Below are 25,875 nucleotides of genomic sequence, written 5' to 3'. Positions count from 1 at the left end.
GATCAAGAGGTTACTGAGTTTGAAAGCCAGTGGCTGCACAGTTCTACCTGCAATACTCTTCCTGGAGCACCTCCCCTATGAAGACAGGCTGAGGGAGCTGGGCTTGTTCACCCTGGAGAAAAGAAGGCTGTGGGGTGGCCTCAGTGCAGCCTTCCAGTACTTAAAGGGAGCCTACAAACAGAAGGGGAGTCAACTCTTTACAAGGGTAGATAACAGCAGGACAAGGGGAAATGGTTTTAAGTTGAGGGAGGGGAGGTTTATGTTGGATGTCAGGGGGAAGTTCTTTACTATGAGAGTGGTGAGGTGCTGGAACAGGCTGCCCAGAGAGGTTGTGGATGCCCCATCCCTGGAGGTGTTCAAGGCCAGCTTGGATGGAGCCCTGGGCAGCCTGGTCTGGTATTGAATGGGGAGGTTGTTGGCCCTGCATGTGGCAGGGGGTTGGAGATTCATGATCCTTGAGGTCCCTTCCAACCCGGGCCATTCTGTCATTCTGTGAAATATTATGAATTAAAAATTACATAAAATATGTTATATAATGCATTAATTATAATTTCACAGTTCTTAAGCAGTCTCTTTCCTTCCAGATAGCCCTAAGGGGTTATTTTGTTTACTTTCATTGGTAGAACTTCATCTCTAATTGTTTAAGTAAAAGAACTTTCTTAAAAATTAAGATGATTACTCTCTTTCATTCTCCTAAAAACATCGGATTTCTTCTAGAACATTCCACAGAAGAAAAAGTTATTTAAAATGATGACCTAAAGCCTCTGTCTTTCTGAACGAAGTTTAACTAAATTCAATTTAGACTTACATGGAGTTTCCTTTATTGTAGTTATTTCATTAATAAGAAGAGAAAGAAAATTGAATATAATTTCTATTCTAAATATCCATGAAATTTACTTCCAGTAAAAAAAAAAAAAAAAAAAAATCCTTAAAAGCAGTTTAGAATGTAAACTTCATTTTACAATAAGTTTTCAGATCTAAATGAAAATAATCAATTATAAATGTATAAAGGAAAAAGAAAGATTTCACTGTGTCAGATTTAATTTTTTCCTACAGTTTAACTGAAACTCCATTTTCTCAAACTGAAAACTCAGGGTTTAAGTGTCTTTGGTAAATCTGAAGGGAGAGACACCAATTATGAAAGCTAACGAAATGTATAATCTCTCTCTGTAATCTACAGTAGAAATAGAGCACAGCTAATATGCAGCTTAACATCTGAATTGGGTCACTATTAATTTAAACTAACTTCTTAAACTCAATTTTTCTAATTTCTAATGTAAGAAAAAATAATTTCATCTCAACTTCTTGGTAAATTTCTTGCAGTTCTTTCAAAAATAAGCAATGTAGTAATATCAATTGTCACTAGCACCTATATAGATTTTTCTGTCTTACTAATCATTTCTTTCACGTTGCTACAATTCTCTGTGCGGCAGCAAAGTGCGCATGGGAACAAAGCTGGCTGGCAAAACAATTATTTACTTTATAACCTGGATTGTTTACTTTTTAACCTGGATCACCTCAATCCAGTTCACTATGCCTCACAAAAATGGCTTCGCCATATGGAAACACATTCTGTGAAAAACATTTCTTAAACTACAGCATTATAATGTAAGAAAATCAGAGCATTTAAAAAAAAAAATAATAATATTTTCCTAATTTTGTCTAGTTAAATATTTACAAGTGTTTTTGTTGTTTAACCCTTCAAATATCACTGAACTTAGCTCAAAAATAATGAATAAATTAGAAAAGGTAAAGTATTTTTTCTAATTACAACTGATCTAGCAGAATACCTGCTAGCTAATCCTCTAACATAATTGTGTTACTAAACATAATTACTCAATTTTAGTAGGAATAAACAACTAAAAACAGAAACCTTGCTCAGAAAAGTACCTTTTTGGTAAGTGAGGGAAAAAAAGCATAAACTAGTGCATATTTAAGATACATATTCTCAGACACTGTCATAGTAAACAAATGTGTCTTGTAGGCCAAAAACAGTAACAGATACCAGACAAATGTGTTGTTGGAGGAGAAGACAAACTAAATTGTCCAAAATTGAACTTATGAACTCTGAGGCAGATTCCTGTTATTTGCTAGCTGCTCTACTACAAATTTTGAACACACATAGAGTAGACTAAAGTGTCAGGTATGCTCTGAATCTTCCCTTTAATGAAGGGGTCTGAGACAGAAGGCACAAATTAGGAGAATAATCACATGTTCTCCTTCTACGTATGAACGATCTAGCATGGGAAAACTGCAGACTTAGAGCTATGGAAAGAAGAGACCAAAGGGAAACATTAAAATGATATACATAATACAAAGCATAAAGTGAGGAGGAAATATGACTTTCCCCTTTTTATTTATTTTTTTTATGTATTTATTTAAATTCATGTTCACTTCAATTCATCAAGTCTCTGAAAAACAAGATTATTTCGTTGAGAAAAAAAAAAAAAACACAACTGTTTTGGAGTGATTTTAACTGAACAAAGTTGCACATTCCAATTTTTGAAATTCCAAAAATTTTTCTCTCTAACCTTTGCTCCTTTTTTTCATTTCTCTAAAGCCTAACAAATTGAAAAGCAAGAGTTAATGGATTCCAAAATCATGCCTTCTGAAGTGAGAACTGCGGAAAAAATAACATGAAACAAAACAAAATAAAATGCACGGAGGAAAAGAAGTATGTGTTTTAATTACTATGCTGGTAATAGCCCTAAGTAAATGCTCCAGAGAATCAATTTAGAAACAAAGAACTTCACTTCTTGCTCTTGCTGTTAAAATGTTATCTCACAATAAAATCACTTCCTCAGGATTTTCAGAGCAGATGCACTGCTAAAAAACATTTTCTTGTGCCTAAATGGAATTTCCTCTACTCCAATTTGTACCCATTGCTTTTCATGTTTTCACTAACCATCAATCAGAATATTCCACGTTCTTTACCCCCAAATGGGATATTTATTACTCAGTGATAAGATCACTCCTAAGCCTCCACTTCTCCAGGCTGCATACTCTCAGCTCTCTCAGTCTCTTTCCATTTGTCAAATTCATCAGTCCCTACTTCATTCTTCAGCCCTTCTCTGTACTCTAGCATATCCGTATGTTTCACGTGCTTTTGATCCCAGACTGAACTCAGCACTCCAGATATGACTCTCCAGGGCAGAACAGGGAAGAATTATCTCCCTTGACCAGCTGGTGATGCCCTTCATAATGCAGCCCAATATGCTCTTGTTCTTTTATTGGCCAACCCACTGATGGCTAATGACCAACAGTGACCTTCAGGACACAACTTTCTCTGCAAACCTGTATTTTACCTAGTTGGTCCTCAGTCTGTGCTTTTATGCTGTTAATTTCTCTCCAGGTGTGGGGACATGAAATTTCTCTTCTGTTCAACTTCATGCATTTTGTCCTATTTCTGCAGTTTGTCAAGGTCCAGCTGAGTGGCAGTACCTATCTGATGCATGAAATTTGCTGAGGATGCACTTCCGTACTATCACCAAAATCATTAACAAGGACAATAAACAGTACTGGTCACAGTATTGAGCATTGCATAACTAATGACCTCCAGCTACACTCTGCACTACTGACCATAACCTACTAAGTCTGATGGGTCAGTCTGATGCCAGTTTCCTGACTGCAAAACACTTTGACAAACTCAAGATAAACATCTACTGCACTCCAGTCATCCACCAAACTAGCCAAATCACTGTGGAAGGCAAACAGATTGGTCAAGCGTTATTTCTTTTTTGTAAATCTATGTCAACTACTCCCAGTCAATTTCTTGTCCTCCATATGTTTGGAAATGGTTTCCAATATTATTTGTTCTAACACCTTTCCAAGAATCAAGGTGAGGCTGATTGGCCTGTAGCTTCTCAGATCTTTCTTCCTGCAGAAAGGAGTGATAGTTTCTTTCTGCCAGACTTCAGGATGTTCCCCTGGCTGTCATAAACTTTCCAAGATTATTGTGATCTTGACATCAGCCAGATCCCTCAGCACTTCATGGCGTATCCCATCAGGTTATATGGATTTGTATTTGTGCAATTTAAGTGCTCCCTCATCTGATCCTCCTTCAACAAAAGTGATTATTCATAGCTCCAGACTTTCCCACTCATCTCAAGGGTCTGGGACTTCTGAGTACAAGTCTTACCAGCAAAGAGCAAGATAAAAGAGACATTGAGTAACTTGATCTTTTCTGTATTCATCTTTCATCAAGTGATCTGCTCTATTCAGCTGCAAGAACAGCACATGAGACAACACCAGTTCATACTAATGCAGTAAAAGTACAAAGGGTATGAAAGAAAGCGAAGGCTGAAACAGAGGATGCAAAGACATACTGAAGCAGGTCATCTGTGGAACAAAACAGTGTATGATCATGCAGTTAAGCACTATTAAAATACAGAGGAATAAGATTAAGATTATGATCTCCATTATTTGTCTCAATTTTCTCATTTTTAATTATTGTAATTTTTTGCAAGAGAGATGGAATTAGAAGCACAATAAAAGTTTCCTAATGTTCATTCGCTAAGATATTTCTGAGTCCTTTTGAGAGCTTTTAGAATGAATTGTAAAAACGAAAACAAACAACAAAAAAAAAAACAACAAAAAACAAACAACACTATTTTCTAATTGCTGACAAACTTATGATATCACTAAAAACAAATATACATATTTTAATATTCTGCTCCATCTCAGGAAACCAAAACAGCAATCCATTAACTTTCAGATGCATCATCAGTAGATATTACAATTGAAATAAAATGTTGGATTTTTAGCCAGTAATATCAAGTGGATCTGTGTTTTAAGGTTAATATTCACTCTGGGCTTACCTTAAGATAACTCAATTAAAAAGTTTAACATGTAATAAAATGCATTTTGATCTTCATACTCAGCCCAGTAAGTTCCCAGAGACAAGAACAAGCTTCGCATCTAAGTAATGTTGGAGGCTACAAGAAAGTGGACAGTGGAGTTGAGGAGGTCTTGTGATAATGTTGGTTGATGCTTGACTAAAAATGAGCCAGCAGTGTGCCCAGCTAGCCTAGAAGGCCAATGGTATCCTGGCTTGTAACAGAAATACCATTCAAAGAGGAGTAAGGGTAGTGGTCATCCCTCTGTATTCACCACTGGTAAGCACTGGCTGCAACCAGTGTTCAGTTTTGAGCTCCTCACTACAAGAGAGACATTGAGGTCCTGGAGCACGTCCAGAAAAAGGCAACAGAGCTGAAGAGAGGTCTGAAGAACAGGTCTTATTAGGAGCAGCTGGAATTGCTTTCTCTGGAGAAGAGGAGGCTTGGGGAAAACCTTATTGCTCCCTACAATCACCTGAAGCTGTAACAGGGGAAGTTCAAGTTGCATATCAGAAAAAGGCTCTTCACCAAGAGGTGGTCAGACACTGTGGAAGAGTCTTCCCAGGGAGCCAAACTTGAAGAAGCATCTGGACAACTCTGGCGGTCATATGGTCTGATTTTTGGGTGGCTCTGCCTGGAGCCAGGAGCTGGACTCAATGATCCTTGTAAGTGCCTTTCAACTTGGAACACACTATGATTCCAAAATAACCATGCAACACATATGGCAAACCATAACATCAGCCATTCTCTCTGCAAGTTGTCTATACAGATTGTTTTATTCTGTCAAATAAAACACAACAGCAACTTGCAGTAAAAGGAGCAGACTACCTGGCCCTTTAAGACAGCTTCATCAGAACAGGCACTAGACACAAACATAATATACTGTAATTACATTTACTGTAAGGTATGTCTAGCTAGTGAATCTGCTTAAGTTAATCATAAAATCCAACCCAAACTGTTAGTTGACAGGTAGAAATCTGTTCCTCTTGGATGCATGAAGTATAGACTGATCTTCCATTTTATCTATAGGATTATTCAACACATTTGAGAATATTCACTATAATTTGTTTCTACACAGATAAAATGGGAAACAGAATGGAATATTCAAAGTATAGTTAATGTAGAGGATACATCCAAATCAGACTTAGGGAAATGATATGCAAATAGATTACCCATAATTCAAATAGGTTCAGAAATCACTCCAGAAAAAAAGGCACTGGACAACCTTTTCTTGTGGCTCATGGCTTAAGAGCCCTTCTTACGGAGTTCTTCCCTAGTAATAATCAGACTTCCCTTCTTAGCTTTAACTACCCATTCAAAATTAATGCTGAAAGACAACATGAAGTCAAGAAGCAGAAGGAAGCAGTCTTACCAAGAAATAGAAATAATAATTGCTACGGGATGAACAGTGAGCATATCTGTTTTATCAAATTTGTTACTAGAACGGCTGAGGTCAGTCTTAAAGTGAAAAAGTCAAAACCTTACTTAAATCATCACAAGGAGTCAGACTGATCCCACAAGCAGGAAAAAATCTGGTCTCCATCACATCCCTCTCTAAGTGGCATTAGAATTAAGTAAGTCCACACAAAAATTACTCTAAAAATTCTGACAAAACTAGTGCACAAACACACTGCTATAAGAACAAATATAAACAACTGAATATGACCATAGACAGGAAAACTAAGAGAAAGTAATTATTGCCAGCATTTCGTTTTTCTGGTCAATAATGGAAAGAAGAAACTGGGAACATTGACCACACTTCACCTTTTATGCCCACTTAGAAACTGTGCAAAAACAAGAGGAGATATTTCATGAACAGTGATAGTCATTGAACATGAAACACAGAAACACGAGAAATGGAAAAATGTTTGAATAGGCAGTAATTTGTCCCCCCAAAAATTCTTTCTGTGGCAAGTTATCATGATACCTTCATTAATAATTATTTTTAAAGTCAACAAATGAGTATGAGAAGTGAGAAAACAGTGGGGGGAAAAAAATCACCTTTTTGAGCATCTTTCCACACAGTTTTTCGATTATTCTCATAATTTTTGTTCAACCAAGTGAGGATGATTCGTTCGTATGGAGAATATATATTACTGGATAGAAGTTCTGTGTTTATTCTTGGCACATTCTGCATGTTTTCCAAATTGATCATATCAGCAGTATTATGTAAAGAAACACGTGGTAGAACAAACACCTGGAATTAGAAAAAGCGTTTTAAACACAAACTGTAAAGAGAACAATTTCAAGTTGAATGATTAAAGAGTAGCATTTCAAACTCAGAAAGTTTTCTAGTTCAGTAAATATGTTAGAGATAGCACATGAGCATGCATGCATGACAAAGAAGAGACTTGCTGAGGTTATATGGAATTCTTTTACTTCCTTAAACAAAAAGCAAATTGAAGTTTTCAAATACTCTTTTGCCAACTTTTTACAGGTTTTGATGAACCAGTTGATGTCAGTGAGCCATGCCATATTCTGAGAATAACTGTGTATAGTCTAAGAAAAAAAAGTATTAATTGCTGAGCTGTTAAACTGATCTCCAAAGCAATCTATAAGAAGTCTTGAAATGATACAGTTCATGGCACAGATGATCCTTTAAATCCAGATCATACAGACAGTTTTACTGAAAAAAATCTGTCGTATCTGCAGTAAAATTCTTCACATTCAGAAATCACTGATTATGTCTTGCATGAACCCATACTAAAAATATAAGAAATAATACATACTACATATACTATATAGTATACAAGAAAAATAAACAAGTTAAAATCAAAAATTCTATACCATACTTCTATTTTTTTTTTTCCAAATTGAAATAACAAGTCTGACCACCCTGTCTAGTGACTAAGAATATCAAGGACCATAGCCATAAATGGGAGCTACACTAATTCCATAAAGAGAAACCTGTTTCCAAATCAGAATGTAAATAGCTTGCACCCCTTTTTATAACTGTTTCTCTTCATGCTAGCTATTAGAAAAGGGATCCACTTCTGGAGGCAAAGTGATAAAACTTTTTAATCTTTCCATTTGCTGCAGATGGAGAGGAACTCTCATTAAATGCAGCACAGCTACAGCCACATAACTTTGGAGTCCCCATACATATACCTGGATTTATTTTTTTTTCCTGATGAGACGAAGGATTGTCATCATTGCTTACAACTTTTTGTGAAGAAAACCTTTTGTGACAAACTTATACATAAAACACAGTTGTCTATTAACATACGTGAGACCAAACTACATCATCCATCATTGTTTAATTACAATAAAAGAAAATTGAGTCACTTTTGAAGCATTTAAGTTCAGCATAATCTAGTACCATGCAAACACACCTGAACTAACTTATTTTTAACTTGTTTAGAAATACTCATTTCTCTCCGTGATACTTAAATGAGTTGAATGTGACTATCTTAAGAGAGAAAGAAATCTCAAAATTTTACATCATTACTTTCAAATAACAATCAGAACAACAACAAAAAAGAAAGTAAAAAAAAATACTGTTTTCTGCCTTTCCTAAACATCCTTGCAGGTTAATTTATTGCAATGTTCCTCCATCAATATCAACTGGCATTCTATCAAAAGGATCAAAACAGGAAAGAATAATGGCAACTGCATTTAAGAGAAAGTACAAAACATTGTTTACCCATAAAACATTTTTTTACTGTCTTTTACCAAGAAAGTTCAAATAATTCATAATCCAAGGTGCCAACGTCCACATTCCTTTTTAGATACTGTTGAAGGACCAGAGCACTAGTATGTAGTACACTATATAAAAATTTTCAGATACAAGCTTAGGAAGCGTTACTACTTTTAACAATGAAAAGCGTCATAATTAATACATGTTCAGAAAATCTAAAGACAGATTATCTTTCTTGAAAAACTGACTTGACCCAAGGTTAAAGTACTGCTTCTACTGATGGTCTGTATCCTTCCGTTACGTTTCAAATGTTTAGAATTCCAGCAGCATTTCAGCCCATGCTCATAAAGAAAGCTACAAGTGTACCTCTATGACTTATGAAGTTTCCCTTTGTTGTGCACAGGCTATACCTTTCCCCTCCCCCCAGGATAAACTTGATTTTCCATTTCTGCAAACTCAAGTTTATGTAGACGTTGATTCCTCTGTAAATTCTGCAGCAATAGATTTCATAATAGGAAAGTGGGCCATTGTGCATTGGGCATGGACATGAAAGCAGTATGAGATGACATTCTGATTGATAAGGAACACTACACTTATTTCCAACATCAAATTGGATAACACAACATCTCTCATGAATAGATAAATTATTTCAGCATTTTCTTAAAATTGCAGCATGCTATTTGAGAAGGAGAGGATTCTGTTTCATTTTATTTCACTTGATAGCAATCACAAAAATGCTTGTCTCTAGTTTCATTTTACTGAAACTCCTTTTAAGACATGAAACATTCTCTTGAATTCAGAGCATTTAAAAACTAGTCCCAATAAATATTTTTATATAAAACAATCTCGCTATCTTGACAGTTCATACCCTGTTTTTCTTTACTGTTCTGATGCTTTATTTCCAACATAAGTAAAAAAATAAATCCTGTCTGGCAGCAGCCATTGCCACCCTTGTCACAAAATGGGATTGAATAAGATGATACGAAAGAGAAATTAGGACATTGAATGCCAAGTGACTAGACCCAGTGTAAAGCTGTGTAATATGAGTTCTGTTTATTTGCTATTACATTGAATTGAATACCACCTTAGCCAAACTGCACAAAACTAAAGCAAATCAAGTAAAGCAGATAAGAGTAATTCCCAATACATAAGGAGGAGGCAAAAAGAAATGTGATAAGGCTGTAAAAAATGTGCTATTACATGATAGAAAGATGAAGGAACAAGAAATGAGAAACTGAAGCATGTTTCTCATTCATGAGACAGGGAACTAGTGACAAATGACAATAAACACATCTTTACAAAAGGCTTAAAAGGCTCATCCAAACATGAACCACTTTCATAACCCTAGCAACCAGGGACTTTTTCCCATTCTTCCAGGAAATTCTTCTTCTTCAACAATGCTCACAGAGATTAAAGATCTATTTGAAGCCCCCTTACTCCATAAGCCAACTTCACATAGTGCACCAGTTCTAGCATAAGGAAAGGGACGGAAAAATATAGCAAGGACAGATGGTAGGGAAAATCAAAGAAAGACGCACTTTCAGTAGTCACTCACAGCTAGATTAGTGTAAATCAATAGTGACAATTTCTTTTCAGTTATTAAAAAGACTAGAAAGTTTATAAAAACAGATTGTACTTGAGTAATGCACACATGAAAGAAAATAGTAGAAAAAAAAATTAAAATTTAAAAAATTATAGTGAAAGAGGTTGAAGCAGCAGCAGAAAAGAAGCTTTTGCTTCCGAACTATTGCCTCCAGAATACCAATACTTGATTATATCAAAGTGTTTAGAAGATTAAATGAGTCCACAGATTTAACCAAGCACCTTTTACACAACTTCAAGCCATCTTTTTATATGCTACTTTGTATTTCAATTTACATTTTAAGCCTTCCAAAGCAAAAATTTTCCATCAAAAGAGCATAACTAATAAAAACCAAACCATAGTCAGCACTAAAGTTCCTCCAAAGTCTTTATCCCTTTAATTTTTTTCCCAACCAAATATCTTGGTTAAACCACTATTCAATCCCACATAAGTAACTGCACTTCCACACATACCGAAACCAAAATCAAACCTAAAATCCACTTTTTCCCCTACGCCAAAAACTCTATAAAGACATTTGTATTGTCTAAAACAGCAACCTGACTGTTGGCTTCTATAAAGAACAGGTGGAGAATCAAACTATAAAATGCTTGAGTTCATATCCTATAATTTAAGATTTGAAGGAGTAAATTAACCATAAGCAATTTGGGCAGTTTTTAATTTTCCAGCCACTCTTTGGTAAGAAAATTAAGGAGAAAATATTTTGTTTAGAATTAATAAGTAACACTTCATGATATTAAAGAAAACACAAATTACGTGTGAATGTAGCATTTAAATATTCTTTCTTTTTCTATTTTATTAATTCAGATTAAAGAAAATTCCTTTGGATCTAACTTCTGTGAACACAAAAAGTAAATAAAATTAATGATATGATACAAAAATGATCAAAGTAAAATTGCTACTGTGAGAAGCAATAGAGAGTTTCATATTATAAGTGTTAATAATTCCACCAAAATTGAAGGTAACTTCTCTTTTATTTAGGCATCAGACAAAACAAAAGCCAGAGCTGCTTGAATAGCTGACTCTTTTTGATGGTACTTGCATAAATGTTGAAAGTATATTTGGCAGTATCCCCAGTTGAATTAGACCATTTTTCCATACAAATTTTTTAGAGTTCAATCTCATCAGTGAAGAAAAAAAGCAAACATAATTGTCTACTATTAACTTTGAGGATATTATTTTTGATTCTGTGCTAGTCTGTCACAGAGCTATGAATAAATTAGCAAAATCCAAAGATAGCAAACTTGTTCTGGTCTGTATGATTGCATTTTTCTACATGCATTTGCATGTAGAACTCCCATTTGAACTTAAGACCATTTGTCTTCATATGTATATATAACGTTTGTTGCCTGTTTTTATGTCAGCTATTTTTCTCATTGCTTTATTTTAGATCAGTTTGACATTTTTGCTTCATAAATTGCTTGCCAGTCTTTATTGTTTAAGTAAGTAATACTGAAAAAAGTGTTATTTTTCTCACATAATGAAAAAACAGTTGCATCTCTAAAGACTGTCTGCTCCAGGCATAGCCAACACAGCCCACCTCTTGCCCCATGCCATCATGGTGGCAGCTCTTCCCTGTTGAGTAGCCCAGCCTGGCCCCAGCATGCCAGTAACAATCAAACATAGGAGTGCAATTAACATCTCAGCTGAAACCAGGAAGGACACAGTGCAGTACCAAATCAAGTTATTGCAAATGATTTAATGCATTTTGATATGCTAGCTAAACACAATTCTGCAAACAGCAAAAATATGCAGCCTTGCTTTTCATTTTTATAAGTGAATTTGAGAACAGGTTTTAGTATAGTTTAGTCAGTTTTTTAATATAAACATATTTTATAGAATCTTTCAGGATATTTGCAATTCCATTTTCAGTCTGCATAAATACATCACCTGTGAACATTCAAATGGAATGTTTGGAGATGCAATCAGATATTCAACTCAAATATTTGATCAAGTCTCTTTACTAGACTTCAATAAGATCTCTTGCCAGAAAAAATACCCTTTACTTCACAGTCACACCTTACTCATGTCATCACTTTCGGGCAGTAAGTGCACATTTATGAACAACTGTTTTCAAGGATTAAGTATAAGAGTAAAACATCATCCAAAATCTCTGATGAGAGCTCACTAAAAATTTTCCATTAAACAAGTCTTCCATTAAACTATCTGATGCATTAGTTTCATGCACCCCAAGAAAAGCTTAAGTATCTCATAAGTTTTATGCTTTCGCTGCCCTATTTTTTTTTTCAATTAAAAAAAAAAAAGGTTTTGTTATATACTTATATATTAATTATATGCTATATTTTCCATGTAGCCCAAAGCAATTCCTCTTCTCTTCATAGCAGCCCAGGCAAGCCAAAAATTTGTACACCCAGGATCTAGTCCAAGCTCTTTGCTTAAATCTGAATCAGCTAGCATGGGTTGCCAGGAACATGTTCAGCTGGGTTTAGGATTTCTCTAGTGATGGAGACTCCACAGTTCCTCTTGGCAATCTGTTTCAGCGAGGAACCAGCATCAAAGTAAAAAAAGTTTATTAAGTTTAAATGAAATTAAATTTAAATGAAATTTCTTGCATTTTAGTATGTATTTCAGCCTTTTGCCGTGCCACTGTTTACCACTGAGGAGAATATTGACCTGTTTTCTTTACCTTCAGCTATTTACACGCATTGATAAGATCCCTCTGGAACCTTCAGTTCTCCTGTCTGAACAGCTACAGCTCAGTCAACTTCTCTTTGTATAGTAACTGAATCAATTCCCTTAACCACCTTTGGAAAACTTCAGAGTCACTCCATTGCACTCAGTTCTTTCTGGAGAGTCCACATAATATTTATATTTTTAATTTATTTTCCATCCTTTTGAACAGAAGTAAATACTTTCAGACATGCAAATATCACTGATCATCTATGAGTACATTGGGTTTACTTTGGAAAATATGACTCAAACATCTAAAGTATTTATCTGTCATCATCAAAACAAACTCAGTATTGGAGGTCCATATTGATCGTGTTCCTTAGTGGGAATAAATATTACAAACCTGCTTATCCATTTCAAAATTCCACTCTACTAAAAGGTGATACGTATCATGGTTGTGAATATGTCTAGCCAACAAAGTATTTCCAGTGGAAAGTGTTTCTAAACAGAGTAACCAAAAAGTATGAGTATGGCACAGTTTTCTTTTTGGAATTAAAGATCTATATAATCCTACAAGATACAGAGTATTCTAACATAGTGTTTCCTAATTAAAGCATATTATTACATTGCTAATTTCAGAACCAGGAAAATGAAAGTGTTCTCATTTAAAACTGTCTCAGATAGACTCTGCAGAAAAATAACATACTTGAGAAGTAATTAAAAATTTGTTTGGGGAAAAAGAAAAAAAAGAAAAAAAAACACAAAAAACAACATAACTTGAGTATCCTAAAGATCTCTTTTAAAGCTTTTTATTTATTTATTGCCATCAGGTCTTCAGAATTTAAGTAGTAAAAGTACCTACAATTTACCTTGTACACCTGCAATAACACGTCTGTCCAAGCTTGTTTGCTGATCATCTCAAATAGACTGTCCTCCAGAATTAACACTTGTTTGCTGCTAAACATAACTAAGTTTTTCTTATCTCCTTTTTTCCAGTTAGCTGTATGAGCCTTCAGATAGAGGAGAAATAATTATTTTCAATACTAATTTCAATAGGATAGGAAATTCACAAGAGAACAATAATCAAACTATGGTATAAATGAGTGATATGCTTGCTATAATGCAGTAGTGATCAGCACTAGAACCATTTCCAGTTCAATACCATCTCAAGAATAAGGTCATTGCAGAACTGACAGGAGTTGAAGACAGCAATGAGAACAGAGAATCAACACAATGGATATTTTTAATAAACTAGAAAAAATGGGTAGAAAGCAGTAAAAGTAATTCCACTTTGAAAAAAAAAATTACTATTAGAAACTAGTAACAGGTATGAGAAGGAATGGAAGAAAAAAAAAAAACTGGGAGAAGGGTATGAATATCAGCATCAACTTAAAGTTCTGTTCACTCATGCATGCACTGAGATTTATGCAATACAAAATAGTCACTACAGTAGGATTTCTCTTGGTCCACATAGATTTTTTGTTTTGAAAAACTAATACTTGCATGAGATCTTTTTTAAAAAAAGAAAAAAAGTAACAAAAAATACAAACCTACCTGCAGCACAGCTTGCATTTTAGTCCACTTCTTATAATCATCAGGTTCAAACAGGTATTCTGGCATAACATGGGGAAGACTTGCTCCTTGGCTTCTAAAATCGTTAAAGAAAAAAATAATGAAAATTTAGTAGGTAGGCAGGATAATACTTTTGAAGGGTAGTTAAGGTTTTCAACTTACTCAATCTATGTATACCTATTGTATCCGAGCACACTGGGGATGAATGATCCAGCTTTGTTAGTTCCTTAATAGACAGCCCTTATTTGTGACATTTATGCTCATTTCCAATGCCTACAATTACCTGATGCTAAAAGCAAGACGCTTTCAGTGCTTAGTGGGCATGGTAGTGGTGGGTTAGACTAGATGAACTTAACAATCTCTTCCCAACCTGAATGATTCTTTAATTCCTCACAAGAATTGCTCCTTCATAAAGAATTACAGTGCAAAGAATCAAAATATAATATACATTTCCATGTTAAAGCTAAAGGACCACTATTACATAACATTAGTAGAATTAAAACTTGATGATCTGTCTGTGAAACTGATATCAGAAGTCTTATGTGTATAAAAAACAGGTATTTCTAAACTCAGACAATTGTCACACTGACCTGTCATCTGTTCAAGTGACTAATAAGTGCAATTAAAAAATGAGTGCAGTAAAAAATGCAATTGCAATAAGTAGTACAAATACTAAAATAACCAGTTGAAGAAATAATATTTATAAATTCATATGTTAACGGAAAGAGGGAAAAATATTTTTTCTTGGGATAGGGATAGCACAAAAATTTCCTGATGTCCAGGTCAGAAAAAATATTCTACCATATCTAGATTTGTATTGCTCTTTGTGTTTTCAAAACAGCTAATGTGAAAATAATTGGATGAGCTTTTCTTGTTGTATAACCAGTCCCTCACATAAATGAAATAATCATACTTTTCTGGTACCACACAGACCCAAAATCAATTTCCTTTGCACATCAAAATCATATAGTACAGATAGTTTGACATTAGAAGCATGACAGCTTATTTCTCATCTCACTGAATTATATAATGCCAGTAAGAGTATGTCTTTGTACCAATAGTTTATATTTCATATGTCTTAAAATAGAAATATTTAACCAGGAATCCAAGATAGCATCCAGTTAGTAGCCTGCTTCTAAAACTCAAAATATCTGAAATTCCCATTTTCAATTAAATCACAAGCTCTGTTCCTTGAAATCTTTTCAACATTTCTGTCCTTTCTAAACACTAAAAGGAGGAAGCTACACAACTTCCATCTTTTCAGATGTTCTATCTTCCTTTCAAAGGTTATAATTGGTATATAGACAGAAATAGGTACGATCTATAATTTTCATCCTCAAAAAAGCTACTTACACAACAACGTTGAGACATCACTGCATGAAGCTGAACACAGGAGGGTCAGGTTGGCAATGAGAAACAGGTTCTCACTGAGAGGGTAGTCAGGGACTGCAACAGGCTCCCCAGGGCAGTGGTCACAGCCCTTGGCCTGCCAGAGTTCAAGATGTATTTGAATAACACTCTCAAACATAGGGTTTGATTTTTGGATGGTCCTGTGTGGAGCCAGGAGCTAAGGATTTGAGTTCGTTGCGCTTCAACATCTTTATCACCTACCTACACAGTGGGATTGTGTGCATTCTCAGCAAGTTTGCTGCTGACACCAAGCTGGGGTGTGCAGATGATACAACAGAAGGAAGGGATGCCATCCAGAAAGACCTGGACAGGCTTGAAGAGTGGGCCCATGTGAAACAACTGAAGTTCAAAAAGGCCAAGTGTAACATGTTGCACACTGGTCAGGGAAATCCCAGACATTACTACAGTCTAAGAGAAATCATGGAGAGTAGTCCATGTGGAGAAAGTCTTGAGTGTCCTCGTGAAGGAAAAGATTAACATGAGCCAGCAGCATATGCTTCTATGCAACCTGGAAAGCCAACTGTATCCTACGCTGTATCGTAAGATAAGTAGCCAGCAGAGCAAGAGAGGTGGTTGTTCCTCTCTACTCCGAACTCTTGAGGCATCATCTAACTTACTGCACCCAGGTGTGGGATCCCCACTACAAGAAAAATGTGGAGCTATTTGAGCAGGTCCAGATGAGGGTTACAAATTAATTTTATTTATATTGCAAAATGCCCATTTTTTTTCTTTAACTGCCACAATAAAGTACCAAATAAGCTTTTTGATATCAAGAAACATAAAACTGATTCTTTGAATGTTATTTGAAATAGTGAAAAACATCCACCTACTTCAGTAGCTGACAAACTTGAAAGATGAATTACACTTAATTTGAACTACGCTGACCAGAAAATAGTTGGAGGAAGAAAGTTGAAAACTGTTTTTCTGTTGTGTGCGTGTTCTCCCAGGCTTCCACAGGATGGAATGTTGCACTTTCCACAAATCACAATGAACAGGCAGGGATGGCAGATGACAGATTAATTGCTCTCTAGGCTGACTCTCGCTGTCCTACTATCTTTACATACAGTTGTACCAGCAGTACAAACATCTGACATGTTTGGAACAGGACTAAAAGCACTATTAAATAGCAACTCGCGAAGAAATGCAAGTATCCTAGGTAATGCTTAAATGCACTGGCAGGAAAAGAATATCCATAAAGCACAAACTTCGGAGAAATCTGTCAGGACTCAAATTAGAATAGGCAAAAACTAATAGGATATCATAATACTAAGTGTCGATTTAATCAACTAGCAGAAAGTGCAAACAAGCTCAGGAGTCCAGCTAGGTCTGGTTCTCTGTGGCAAACTACAGTTTTGCTAGGACTGCTATGGATTATGTCTTTGTTTCCAGTCATCACACAACATCATTCATCGTAGACTTTTCTGGTTGACCTCCTTGGAAAAATGTTTCCCCATGTGCTGCTCATTTTCAGTGTTATGAATAAATGTTTGCATTTCTCAATTAAATTTTTTTTAAATAAATAAGGTACAGAGATATTCTCTCTATCCCTCTATTTCTACAAGATACAATGACATCTGAAGTTAGATAGGAAAAAAAAATAATTAAAATTAAGTTAGTTTGAGATAGAGCTATAAAACCCCAAAGTTAAGAGTGAAGGACTCTGAAAGGGACATCAGCTGCCAATTCAAAGATCAGTATAGTCTTTCCTGACAGGAACTGAACAGAATGAGATGATTTGTGTAGCAAAATTTAGGACTGTTAATAAAGGTAACAGGATTCAGCAGAGGAAGCACATCTTGAAGTTGCTCTTAACAATTTTCCTAGGAATACTAACTTGACACCAAACCTAAGGTAGTGGCAAACAAAAAGCTTTTCTTAGGTCAGAATTAAAGAAGGTTCTTGTCCCTTTGTCCTCAGTAAAACAACTGTATACTAATTAAATAGATAAGAAAATCTCTTGAATTCACTTAGAGAACTGTTCGGCATTGTATTTCCTCAAACTCAATGCCTTAATATGTGAAAGGATGTAACACTCCTAAAGAAGAATCAGCAGGGTGGCATTAATAATATGATGGTAAAACATTCTTAGCAGACCATTGGCTAATGACTCCAGCCTTTGAGATACAATGGAAAAAATAGGTTGAGATGTATCCATCAATCCTTTTATTTAGTATCAGAATGTACACAGAGGAGGCAAAAACAACAGGAATATGTAAGCATTTGTTCTCATTACTGAAGAAAGTAAAAAGATATCATTCTGACATTGCTGGCATGATTCTTCTGAATCATCTGCCACTATGTTATCAGTGATGCACAGAGTAATGTTGTTCTGCCTCTTATTAAAAAGTTGCAAATAAGAATCCAATGTTACTGGACAACAGAGGAAATCCCCACTACTGTCACAGACAACCTTAAAGCTGGGCTTTTTTTTCTATGTCTATTGACTTGGTTCTCTACTAAAATGGTTATCAGTAATACTGCTATCAATGTAAAGATTCAGATAGCTTTTTCTTTTCTTTTTTTTTTTTAATTTTAAAATAGTTGAATTAAAGAAGCCATGCACAGCATTTTATTTTATTTTATTTTTTATAGGCTTCCATCAGGCTTTTTGATTTTTTTGCAGTAAGTAAGTTTATGGGATCTAATGAGTTGACTCAGCATCCCCAGGAAGATGGAACTATTGAAAGTACAATTCTATAACAGAACAGAAAAAAAATGTTTGAGATAATGGTAGATAAACATTGGTTTTCCATATCAATGAGGTTTTTTAAAGTTGCAATTTGCCACTCTTATGAGTTGTTCTGTTTACATGTATCCAGGAAAAAATACTCGCTGATGGCACTACATTCACTACTATTCTGTTTTTAGCATGAGAAACAGCATACACCAGCAGACACAAGTATCGCTACAGCTTCTGACCCTTCTGTTACATGAGAGACAATGTACAATGGTTTCATTATAAGTTTGTATACAACTTCATCACTGCCTGTTACATGAAGAAGCTTGTATTAAGGACAGTAAGTAAATAGATCTTAAATTGCAGGATAGCCCCTTGAACACCACTGAGAGTGCTAAAAAGATGCATAAATGCAGGATTTGAGGGCTTCAGATAATCATTAAGGTTTCATGACATTAGACTTACTCTGAAAGTAATAGTCATTCATTTCACACCCGAACAAGAAGAATGAAGAAGAGTTTGTCAATTTTTACTTGCACCATATTTCACAGCTGCTCCATTTTACATAATAAAATAAGACTGCCAGAGTTCCTAAACTTACAGTTTAGCTGGAATCATGTTTGAGCTAAATTAATAAATGTAGGAAATGACAGAAATTATATCACACATGTACTTACTTAAGGAAGGTAAGCAACGTAGAATGCTGCCAGTACAGCTGTATCATTCGTTCAACTGGATCAAGGGGCAGCGACTGGCTCAATGTAATGCCTGGTAACAACTGTCCGCTCAGGTGGAACAACATGTCATAAATAGTATCTCTGTCAAGATTTTGTTTAAAAACCTTTTCTTGGGAAGAAGTCATTTTGACTTTACAGACATCACTAAGAGAGAAAAAGTTTCTGATATTACTCTTTTAAATGAGCAAAACAATCTAGCATTATTTTATCATTGACAATCATAAATGTAATAAAGCATGATACAAAAACAGCTGTAAGAAGGCTGATAAGTATCGTAGTTTTTCCTTTACAAGAATTTTTAAAAGTATGTAAGAATTTTGAAATTCATGCAACATTTAATAACTTCACACGCAAAAGACTTTATCACTGCTTCATGCCAAACATAACTGATTTCTATCATGTTTATAAATGCCTACACGTGTCCCAGGAGAATGGTTTCTATGATATTGAGTACGAAAGCAGACAATCAACTCAACGATGCCACTAAGATCAATATATTTCCAGAGTGTCTGCAAAACTACTGATTATTACGTTTGCTTCCCCATCTCCTTCTCACGGCGCCGCCGCGCCCCCGCCCAGAGAACCCAAGGTAAAAGACATTGCTGAAAAGTTATATATGCCAACAAAGTAGAAACAATTGATAAATCTGTGCTCATTCTGAGAGGAAAATAAATTTCAGATAAAAGGTTTTAACTGGTTTTAGCTGCATATTTTGCATACACCTCACTGTGATATGAGAGCACCGTACTCAGAAACAGTGTAAGTACATTTGGAAATGTACTTAAAAACACATTTCCAAAACTAAAAAATAACTCCTAAATGACATGTTTATATAATATATAAACATACGTAGCATAGATGATACAATCTTAATATGGGACTGTGCATTCAACTCTGTCTATATTCCTCAGATTATATACGTTTGTTTATATATTATCAGGCAGACACAAGTTAGCTCTATGTAGACATGAATTACCGTCTTAGTGAATGGGGTATTGAAACAGGATTTGGTCCCTTAGACCAACCAAAGAGAGTGAACCAACTCTGAACAGCAGTTAAAGTTTTCTGAAAGATGAAGTCTTCTTTGTTCTCATTAGGGAAAAATGATAATTCAGATTCATTTTCTCTCCCATCACTTTGACTGTCAGCTTCAGTCTCTTCACTCATCTTCTCAGCACTTTCATCCCTTTCAAGAGTAATATCTGACTCCAAATGATAGAGGGGGAAAAAAAGAAAAGAAAAAAAGAAACAAAATGATTCCTTATTTTCCTATCTTGATCTGATAAAAAAAATAGCATTTTTTTTGAAAGACAAAAGTTCTTCGAAAACAAAAACAACTGTCAATGACTAATGATCAATTTATTTCAAGAATAGATCACATTAAGTGACATGTATATGTCTTGGGCACAGAAAAAGATATGTTTTTGCAATAGAATTTCACTTAAGTTACTATCCAATCAGAAAAAAAAAAAGTCAGACAAGGCTTTTGAAACAATAGTCAGAAGTCATAAAAACCTTACATGCAGTTCCAATAGCTACGGCTTTACCAACTAGTCATTGATAGCTCCTCACTCCAATCACAGAGCATGGCTCAGGAATTGAGTTGTGTTCAAACAGTTTATCAGGGATTGTGTAGGTACAGTTAAGCTTACTCCCTGACCAGTAAAGGAAGTCTTCGGACTTTTCTCCCTTGCTAGGTCTTCTCTCTCTTCCATCTTGATTTGGTTAAATCTTAAATTGCATATTATTACTGGGCTTTGGTACAAAAATATTGCATAAAAGGTAACAATACAATCTAGAACAAATAGCTCAGACAGAAATACATCTTTAGAGACAAAATCAACACTACCATAACAGTTTTGTTGTGTCACTAAATGATGCAAAAGTAATCTAGTTAATACCTTGCACATTTAAATAAATATTTGTTTAGGATTTATGGAAGGAAAAAGAAACAATACAATGCAATGGAAGCAAGAGCAGCGAGTCAGGTCCTTAATAAGATGATCAAGCAGACAGATGTTTGAACAGTTTGGCTGCCTGATGAGGTTATTCTCTTATCTCGTCACTGACCCCTTGCCAGAGATTATTGCCTTTTCATATCTGAATCTGTTTTCTTTTGAACACATCTTACATCATTCCATTACAAATGAATCATGTTGATACAGTTAATTTTTAATACATCTAACTAACTTGTCTTGGTTAGACACATTTGTGATCTGCAAAAGTGGTGGAATCCTACCAATAACGAAACAGCAGCAGTAACTTCAGCTGTTCTAACTTCCTATCCAGAAAACTAGTAAGTGAAAGAGACGTGAGCAGCCTCAGACATTAGTCTCTTGAAGCTTTACAAAAGACCTGATAACCTTAATTCATATGGAGGAGCAACTTAACCAAGTTCTAGTGATAATGTTTGGTTTTATACAGTACTTCATAAATACAGTGGAAGCACTGAAGTCCAGCTTGACTTCTCCATAGTTAGTTAGTTCATGACTACAGAAATGTGCCTTCCTTAGCAACTAATCCCTTAGTTCTGTTCTGTGACTTTTCTGATGGCTCCTCCATGGACATTTTATTGCAAGTGAGCCCACTGTTATTCCTTGAATGTTTGTTTTTAAATACTTTCCCTTCCACTGAATCTGTTAAAAATCAGGAGAGTGTTTTCTGCTGATAAAACCTAGACCAGGTTTGCTACGGTTTCACAGGAGAGAAAAGCCTCTCCAGTATTCACTGATCAAACATGCAGAAGCATTTTTTAGCATAGGATACAAATGTGAAATGTATTTATCTAAAGTAGTAAACAATAATAAGATGAAAAGTAGTTTCAAGAGGTCAAAGAGTTTAAAATGTGCAGCTGTACCATACCTGACCAGGAATCATATGCTTCAGCAGTTGGACCAGAGGAACTTGAGGATCTACTACAGGAAAGTGATTGCGGAGAATAAAATGGATGCAGAACAACTTCCCCACTACTGCGGTCTTCATCTATACAGCAAGATTACAAGCAGCAGTTGAGTATAACACTACTGTCAGCACTCTAACCGTTTATAAATATATATCTGCTTTTATACTTTTTCTTATTTTAAGCTCTAATTAAACCAAATAACCTCTCATTTGACTCATGATGAAAATTTCATTTTGGTCATTAGACTTGGAACAAAAACCATTATGTGCATATTTTTTTCCATTAACCGTATCATGTATAAGCTTTGTCTGCATACTTGCTATAAAAGCAATGATCAGATCAATGCTAGTTCAAGAATTCTGAATCATGAACCAAATATTCTTAAGGGATTTACATCCGCAGATAGAAAAAAAGCTAGGTAATGAGCATCATCTCCTAGGCGTTTCTGCATGACTCCAGCAACTTTCCAGAAACTTTGACTTTTAAATTTAGCTAGTAATGCAGATCTAATGAAAATCTCAAAGGAAAAAAAAAATCATGACATGAAACTCCAAGAGGATGTGCTGGGTGACTAACTGGCCTTAGTACACTGCAATATTTCAGAAACATTTATAGTCTATGTAATAAGCACAGTTAAAGTCTGACCCACAAATATATCTTTTGACAGTTTTGATTGGTGCTGTTTGGAATACTAGTCTAGACTCTGATTACAAAATTGAAATCCTAGTATAACTACTGCTGCCTGAGGAGACACGGCAGTGCAAAGCTTTAACATATACTGACAACTATAGCTGGTACAGATATTCTACAAATAACTAATTTTGATGCATTAAGGTACAGGAAGATTTAAATACTGGATTATTAGGAAGTATGAAATGTAGCAATTTAATAGTTTAAACATCCAAAAAACAATGCTTCTATTTAATGGTATATGCAGCTTGCTCTGAAAGTAATGCCTCCTACTTATTTCCATGGAAAAGACAACAGATACAAAGAGCACAATAACACTAATTGATAGAGAAGAGTGACAGCTGCGAAGAACTATTTTTCTAAATAGTCACCACCATCAGCTATTCCTTTACACCACTGGTGAACACGAGTCTGCAATCCACCCTCATAAAAAAATGCAGTCATCCAGAACTGCTGAAATGTAGTCATCCAGTGCCGAAATGTACCACCCACTGCCTCACTGTGTTCACATTCACTGTTTGGTCTCTTTAAGCATTCAGCAAAGGTTGGTGAATGTCTGTGGGTGCCATTTTTTCCATTTGGAAAGATTCAATGTCCCACATTCGCTTCATATGCACTACCGCGTCAGATGCCAGTGTGTCAGACTGCCCCTCGGCTGCCATCTGCCACATGGCAAGAAAGTGTAACAGAATGTTGGCAGGAAGGTTCAGCCCCCACTGCCATACCACCAACAGCTGCTTCTGATGTCATGGGCCAACATAATCAAACAGGAGGCATTACTTTCAAAGCAGCCCTTAAATAAGACATGCTTTACGACATAATTTTTTTGAACACACATCCAAGAACCTGAGTAATTTTTCAAGTTGTCTCATCTTAAATACCAATTTAAAAAAATCAAAATGTTCAAAACAAATGGCTTTCTCTTTAGAATAAATATGAATATATGTAAAACAAGATCTTGCTGATTCTGCTTTTCATTTTAAAAAATGACCACGTAAGGAAAAATAACTTCCACAGTGGAACCTTCGTGTAAGCACAGGCATGAGGAACTGCATTTCTTAATCAATAATTTCCATGTATCCATGAAAAAATTTATCCTGAGATCACAAGTCAGCTCAATTTCATTCTCAAAAATTAATCCCATCTTCTTTTTTTTTTTTTTTTTTTTTTTTTTTCTTTTCTCAACTTTTGAAGGCCAAAACCCCCTATCTTCCTATCATTTTTTTAAGTATTCTCTTTCCTTCACTCTTCCTTCACATAACAGATATTAAACAAGGAAGTAAAAAGATTTATAAATAGCAGCACAGGAAATACTCAGAGTGAAAAACAAACCTCACTTGCCTACTCTTGAAAAAATACATCTTAGAACTACATGACATAAAACAGGACATGGAGGTAGGTTTCAAGGTAGGGTGTACAACCAGTATATAAACTAGAGCAAATACATTAATATATGTTTTTATCTACCAGAAAGATGAATGCAGAACATTTTACACTGCAGAGTGGTTTATAATGAGAAAATGCAGTAATAGATGGCCACTTGTACAGCACAAGTTTCATGGTTTAACCCTGTATTACTATATTCATGCATTCGTCACTTGGCAGAAGAGCTCTACTGGATCACCCACTCTGAATACACACACATAAACCTCACCAGGATTTACAGATATTAACGCTAGATCCACGTAGGTTACGCTGCAATCTGATCTAACACCCTATCATAGGATCAAAGGGCTTTCTGCTAGCTACCTCTGATATCAGATTCCAAAGCAAAAGAGTAACCCCAGTGTGATTTCTAATGACATACACACATCCAAAAGAGAAGAAAAAACTCTGCATGTTTATTTTATTTTATTTTTAAATTTTTGATTGCTGGCATGGTTATTCACAGGTATAGAGGCAAAAAACAGAAGAGCGTGTCGTTAGATATGCGAAAGGAAAGGCTTATTGAATCGGTTTCAAAGGCACTATACTGTATGGATATGGCTCAGTCACATTAAACATTAAACAGCATTTCACACCAAAATAATCTGTACAACGGCGTAAGATAGACCCAAGGAATTTAACCACAAGTATTTTCAAAGCCCATAAAATGACACTGTAAACAAATAAATAAGGAATCAATAAAGAACAGAAATATTCAGTTTTAATGGCCTCAACTCTTTGGCTTAACCCTCAAGGGAAAGTTACAAAGCCTCTCCAAAAACCAACTCTAGAAAAATGATCAATCAACCACAAAATAAATAAATATTTATAATAGACAACACTTTTTTCCCACTTTCTCATCTTCACTAATTTGTAACATGATCCACCCATGATACATGAACTACCATCTGTATATGAAAAAATAATTGCATCTCCTTGCTAATCTCTTTTTCAGCTTCATAAGCACTAACTCTTTTCTCTCAGGTAGTCTGAGTAACACATATTTTAAGTCAAAGCAATCTTAGAAACCAGTCTTCAAAGTGAAATCTACTCTAAGGAATGATCTGCTTACCCAAAAAACTTGTCTGTTTCATCAAAATATACCAGATAGCAACTGAAGAAAATATACTTTACCCCATACTTAAACTCCCTTTAGCAGGAGGTTGGACTAGATGACTGCCAAAGGTCCCTTCTGATCTATGTTCCTAATCTCTTCCGATAAACACAGATACACACAAAGAAACTGCAGAACACTGAGACAGGAAAGAGAAAGACTGAGAATTGGTGGGGCAGGCAGAGACAGACACAGGCAGCCAGAGAGACACATTACAGATTTCTAGTCTGTGATGATGGATTTTAATAGGTCTTAAAATACTGCTGTGCTCTCCAGTCTTCTAGGATGGCAATTAAAAATACTGAAAACCATTCCCAAAAGTCAATTAATGACTGCATCTTGCCACATCGTGTAGCTTTCTTCTCCTTTGCTTTCTTCAAAAAATATCTAGCTGTTGACCTAGAGACAACCACATTCTATCAATGTAATATAAATCATGCTAATTTGGTGTCTGTCATTTGAGCTCTTTACTTATATTTTAAAAACTTCACAATACTTTAGGATCTTGTGATGTCTAATATTTTTCAATAAACATTATCTACTCATCTATATGGGTTTATCTCTTTTCAACAACAAAAAAGAAGCTATTAATCTGTTTTAAATACTTAATTGCAGCATCATTATGTAATTAATGAGGCAAAAAAC

General features: G+C 35.2%; 1 protein-coding gene across 1 annotated transcript in view; it reads right to left on the bottom strand.

The window, feature by feature from the left end:
* Positions 1-25,875, bottom strand: part of CFAP47 (cilia and flagella associated protein 47) — a 259,426-nt gene that overhangs the window by 173,431 nt on the left and 60,120 nt on the right. The window contains 7 exon segments of the mRNA XM_042809679.1: positions 6,837-7,032; positions 13,573-13,713; positions 14,258-14,351; positions 19,040-19,243; positions 20,076-20,301; positions 21,491-21,496; positions 21,962-22,081. Of these exon segments, the coding sequence (XP_042665613.1) occupies positions 6,837-7,032; positions 13,573-13,713; positions 14,258-14,351; positions 19,040-19,243; positions 20,076-20,301; positions 21,491-21,496; positions 21,962-22,081 (987 nt within the window).

This window comes from Centrocercus urophasianus, unplaced genomic scaffold, assembly GCF_019232065.1.
Source record: "Centrocercus urophasianus isolate 14NV4802_14NV808 unplaced genomic scaffold, USGS_Curo_1.0 seq_12, whole genome shotgun sequence".
Lineage (NCBI taxonomy): Eukaryota > Metazoa > Chordata > Aves > Galliformes > Phasianidae > Centrocercus > Centrocercus urophasianus.
The sequence above is the reverse complement of the archived record's forward strand: the minus strand, read 5'-3'. Positions and strand labels throughout refer to the sequence as shown.